The sequence below is a fragment of the Hemibagrus wyckioides genome, linkage group LG21 (assembly GCF_019097595.1).
Source record: "Hemibagrus wyckioides isolate EC202008001 linkage group LG21, SWU_Hwy_1.0, whole genome shotgun sequence".
Classification (NCBI taxonomy): Eukaryota; Metazoa; Chordata; class Actinopteri; order Siluriformes; family Bagridae; genus Hemibagrus; species Hemibagrus wyckioides.
The window spans coordinates 20,926,235-20,931,234 of NC_080730.1; the positions used below are offsets into that span (position 1 = coordinate 20,926,235).

Genomic DNA, 5,000 nt, shown 5'->3' on the forward strand with positions numbered 1-5,000 from the left:
TGATGATGTCATCAAAAACATGCCAGCCAATCACAGGCAGAGAAACTGGTGACAGTAATTTCTTGCAAAAAGTGTGCGTTTCTCGCCTCCTCCTCACACACGTCCTGAACCTCGCTCACCACAACTTCTGGATTCTGCACAGGAGCTATAATGCTAATGTAACATACCGGTAATGGACACTTATGGCCACCAGTTTAGCACCATGCACTAAATCCTTATGTCTAATCTCCTCACTAACACCTCATGGTACATTTCATCATTTCATAACTTTCTTAACATCATCTGAATCACATCCAGCCCCACCTTCAGACTTTAGGCCACACCCCCTAGCTGGGTCTGTTCAGTGTATAATCTCGATGAGGTTGCGATCAGCGTGACCGATGGAATCATTTCCCCCAGCTGTCTAAATGGTGCCAGAGCGCACGGGGAGAGCCGAGACAAGCCTCGGGACGAGACGAGACGAGATGAGACGAACTCCGGCGACTCGCAGCACCATTAATCTTCACCCTGATTCTGGAAACAGTCTGACAGCCACACAGTTCCTGCCAAGCAGATGAACTTCTGCAGAACCTTCTGATGAAAAAGTAATTGGATTCACACATTCTGGAAATTCCAGGACCAGAGAAGATTTGAAACACTGCTCCAGGACTCGCTGAGCACAAACCCACAAGCTCCAGAATAAAACCAGCATCGTGTGTTAGACACCTCGTAAAAGAAGCCTGAAGGTTTTACACAACAAGCTACTAATAAACACTGTGTGTGTGTGTCAATAATTTAAATGTAATTCTAAACGGATAAACATATAGCAGGTCTGTTTGTAATAATTAAACCCTCCTGTGACTGAGTCGTGCTGTTAGAGGAAAATAATCAACTGACGCGCATACAATCATGACGATCCCGTCAATAATCACATCGCTCTCTGACGTCATCTGGCGACCTCTAGCTACTTTTGAGCACGCGCATGTTATTTTGAAAGACATCACTCCGGAGCCGGACATTAACACGGACACAGTGTCTGCATTAGCTGCAGGTAAAGAAAACGATTATAACGAACAAGGTCCTAGGTACTGCAATATTTCCTGAGCCCTAGTCAATCACGTGACCTTATTAGAATAACCCTCTCATCCCAGGATGACCTTCTCCTGACACGGCTCGTCTAAAGCCCTGGGGTCTCACTAAAAGCACCGAAGCTCATGGTTCATACACAGATCCAGATTAAAATATAATGTGATATAATATAAAATCTCTTCGAGCCGTTATTTACCTAACTTGACAGCGCTGTCCGCGAGACACCGGTCCCACTTCCGGCCGCGCTCCTCCGCCATGTTGCAGCTGTCGGACCTCCTGCTGAACGGCCACAGTTCTCGGGATGTCTCGCGAGAAGTGGACACTTCTGGAGAGATTTACAAATGACCGATTTGTGTTTATTGTCGTGTCCATGTTGTTGTTCTGTTTGTAAACATCGGGAACACGGAAGTGTTCTCGATTCTGGATGTTACAGAAAAATCAGATCAAATCATCCAGCTGTTTCATTTATAAAATCATCACACAATCCCAACTGCACGAGCGCCTAGAGCTCGCCTTTTATTCATAATGATAAATATTAACTATTAGAAACGCTTATAATCCACAGATACACGACCACATTAGAGTCAAGATTATATTATCTCTCTTTGTGTTGATGTTATTATATAAACAACAGAGGAAACACATCATCTACACACCGAGAATAATACAGGTGAAGTACCTGGACAACATCTACATTCATTTAGATTCATACATGGTGTACCTTTAACAGTAGCACTTTAAGCCGACATATAATCTGCTCTCTTTCCTTTTTCGCTAATAAATGAATGATTTACATCAGTGAATAGATGAATAAATGAATGATTAGGTGGATGGATAGGTCATATAATAAATGTTTGATGTAGATACTTTTACAACACAGTCCTTCACCTGGTGAGACTGGGAGCTGTGGTGTGATGAGGGAAAGCACTGAAAACTTCTCTAAAAAAACAGATGTGTCTCTTCATCACAAAGAGCTCTACAGCTAACCTGTTCAGGAAGAACCTTTAATTACACAAAAATGTCATTTGAAAATAAGAATATCAGTAACGTATAATAATATAGTATATGGGAAATCTTTCCGTTTCAACATTTTAATTTGATTTTTTTTAGATTCGCTGATGGTTAATAATAATAATAATAATAATAATAATAATTGTAAATTTGTATTAACAGAGCAAAAGGAATTGATTCTCTCTCTCTCTCTTTCTCTCTCTCTCTCTCTCTCTCTTTCTCTCTCTCTCTCTCTCCCTATCGGCCAGACGCGGTACTGCAGCCGGCAGGTCCAGGCCACGCCCTTTCATGTTCCATACATGGCCATGCCTAACTTACCTCTCTCTGATTGGTCGGTCGCGTTAAGACTTATCATGACCCGGATATGCGCTTTTTTATTTTTTATTTTCGGTCTCCGCCTCTTTTCTCACGGCCCCGCCCTGTTTCCATCGTAGCCCCCGGTTGAGGAAGTGAGTTCCGCTGACAGGGCTGGGCTCTGAGGAGAAAGCTGCTAGCATATCCGCTCGGCACGGCTAAAAACACGGTGTAGCACCGACAGAACCTAGCCGAACCGCCATAAAGCCTCCAAGACGAGCGCTTAGACTCACCCGGGAACTCGTATTTATCCCTCCGAGACCGTCGCAAACATGGTAAGGCCTGTTGCGGGGTTGCTACGCTACGCTAAGCTAAGGCAGGCTATGCTAAGCTAGGCTAGTCACTGCCGTTTCCTTTTATAGGAGCAGCGCTGCGTGTCCGGTGGAAGCTCACTAAACTATTTCTGTTCATTCTGATAGGAACCGGGGGATGTTCTGTGTGTGTTTTCATGACCAGTGGAGTGTTCTGAGCTCTGTGTGTGTGTGTGTGTTTGGTTAGCGGTGCTGGCTGCTATGTTTTCTGTGTGTGTGTGTGTGTGTGTGTGTGTGGATTAACTCTTAATGGGTGTTGATATGGTGAAGCCGCTTCAGGTTACTGCAGTTCTGCAGGCTGTAAATTGTCCTGTCCGGTTCACCGCCTCGCTGACCAGCATTGACCCCTTCATTCAACACACACACACACACAGGATGTAGAGTTAGACAGAAGCTCACAGCTGGACATGTTTAAAATAAAAGTTCCAGTTTTCTTTCTGGTTCTGACACCGCTGAGGAAGTCCATCTGCAGGTGAAATGCCCTCATGTCCAAGAAATGTGTCTCTCTGAAAGTGACCCTGACCCTCAGTAACACCAGGACACGGGTTATTCCTCATCACATGTCCAGTCACCATGAACAGAACACAGAACAGTTCACCTGTCACCAATCTGCACTAATTAGACCATTTGTGTGTAGTTTTAAACACTTTACAGTCAACTCTAATATTTACACTGCATGATAGTGTGGGTGGGTGTAAATCACGTGGAAAGGAGGAACAGCACGGTGATTACTTGCACATCAGACACAACAGATCAGATTTTCAGATTGACTAAAAAAAAGTTAAAAAATATATTTCGGTTAAATTTTGCTGGTCCCAGATTGGAGGCGTGGTCACAGGGCTGGAACCCGAGTCTGGGGTTCAGATGCTCCTGGTATTTTTCTGCATTGTACTCACTACACAACAACAATGATCACGTCCTACAAAGAATCAGGAACAACAGGAAGTATCCTGAGTAACGTGGTGTGTGTGTGTGTGTGTTATGGTTGAAAAGAAATTAAAGGTCCTCACTGGTGCGACCTGACTGGCTGAAAGCTACACGGTGAGGTGTGTTAGAGGTATGAACACCCGCTCTCACATCCTCTTCCCTTGTTCCTCAGAGCTAATCACTGAGCTCTAATCTCCTGTATGCTTCACACACTTCATGCTTCATACACACACACACACACACACACACACACACACACAGTATAAGAGAATATATATATAAGAATGTTAAGGTAGACATTTGAGATCCTGTAGCTGCTTCACACACACTCTCTCGCGCACACACACTCTCTCACTCACTCACACACACACACTCAGTAACTCACTCTCACTCACTCACTCTCACACACTCTCACACACTCTTTCACTCACACACACTCACACACTCACTCACTCTCACACACTCTCTCACTCACTCACTCACTCACTCTCACACACTCTCTTTCACTCACACACACTCTCACACACTCACTCACTCACACACTCTTTCACTCACACACACTCTCTTTCACTCACACACTCACTCACTCACTCACACAATCTCTTTCTCTCACACACACTCTCACACACTCACTCGGTGGAGATTCAGGCAGCACTGGGGATCCAGTGGTTCTGCAGGCCGTGTCTCTCAACAATATTTTTTCTTGGTTTTTAAACAGAGACATAACACACAGGGTGAACGTGTAGTGTGTGTTTTAAGGCACACTTGTATGATCTGACACACCCCTATACCCCCCCACCCCGTCCCACACCCCTACTCCAAGCCAGCCTTACATGTGTAAGAGAGGCTAGACAGCATGCATCATTAAAGAAGGAAAAGAGAAAATAAATAAATAAACAAACAAACAAACAACTGGAGCTGGAAGTCTGGGTGTTGTTGCACAGAGAGAGAGAAAACAGGCCGTGTTTCTGAGGAAGTGACTCTCGCATCCACTTACAGCTCACAACTCCATCACCTTTAAAACCTCAACAGCACTTATTACTGTCTGTGGGTGTGTGACTGTGCTGGTGTGTGTGACTGTGTTGGGGTGTGTGTGACTGTGTTGGGGTGTGTGTGACTGTGTTGGGGTGTGTGTGACTGTGTTGGGGTGTGTGTGACTGTGTTGGGGTGTGTGACTGTGTGTGTGTGACTGTGTTGGGGTGTGTGACTGTGTGTGTGTGACTGTGTCTGTGTTGGTGTGTGACTGTGTTGGTGTGTGTGTGACTGTGTTGGTGTGTGTGTGACTGTGTTGGTGTGTGACTGTGTTGGTGTGTGACTGTGTTGGTGTGT

General features: G+C 44.9%; 2 protein-coding genes across 4 annotated transcripts in view; one reads left to right on the forward strand and one right to left on the reverse strand.

Moving 5' to 3' along the window:
• LOC131342265 (MICOS complex subunit MIC10-like) overlaps positions 1-2,517 on the reverse strand; it is a 9,281-nt gene extending 6,764 nt beyond the window's left edge. Inside the window, exons 1-2 of one of the 2 annotated variants that reach the window (XM_058372981.1) lie at positions 2,398-2,517; positions 1,265-1,393 (exon numbers count right to left, since the gene is read on the reverse strand). In XM_058372981.1, the coding sequence (XP_058228964.1) occupies positions 1,265-1,393; positions 2,398-2,434 (166 nt within the window). In that variant the 5' untranslated portion in view covers positions 2,435-2,517. Of the gene's footprint in view, positions 1-1,264; positions 1,394-2,397 lie in introns of those variants that run through there. The other variant, XM_058372982.1, reaches the window with a different exon arrangement.
• Positions 2,518-2,525: 8 nt separating this feature from the next.
• Positions 2,526-5,000, forward strand: part of capzb (capping actin protein of muscle Z-line subunit beta) — a 16,898-nt gene continuing 14,423 nt past the window's right edge. The window contains exon 1 of one of the 2 annotated variants that reach the window (XM_058372968.1): positions 2,526-2,708. In XM_058372968.1, coding sequence (XP_058228951.1) covers positions 2,706-2,708 — 3 coding nt within the window. In that variant the 5' untranslated portion in view covers positions 2,526-2,705. The remainder of the gene's footprint in view (positions 2,709-5,000) is intronic. The other variant, XM_058372967.1, reaches the window with a different exon arrangement.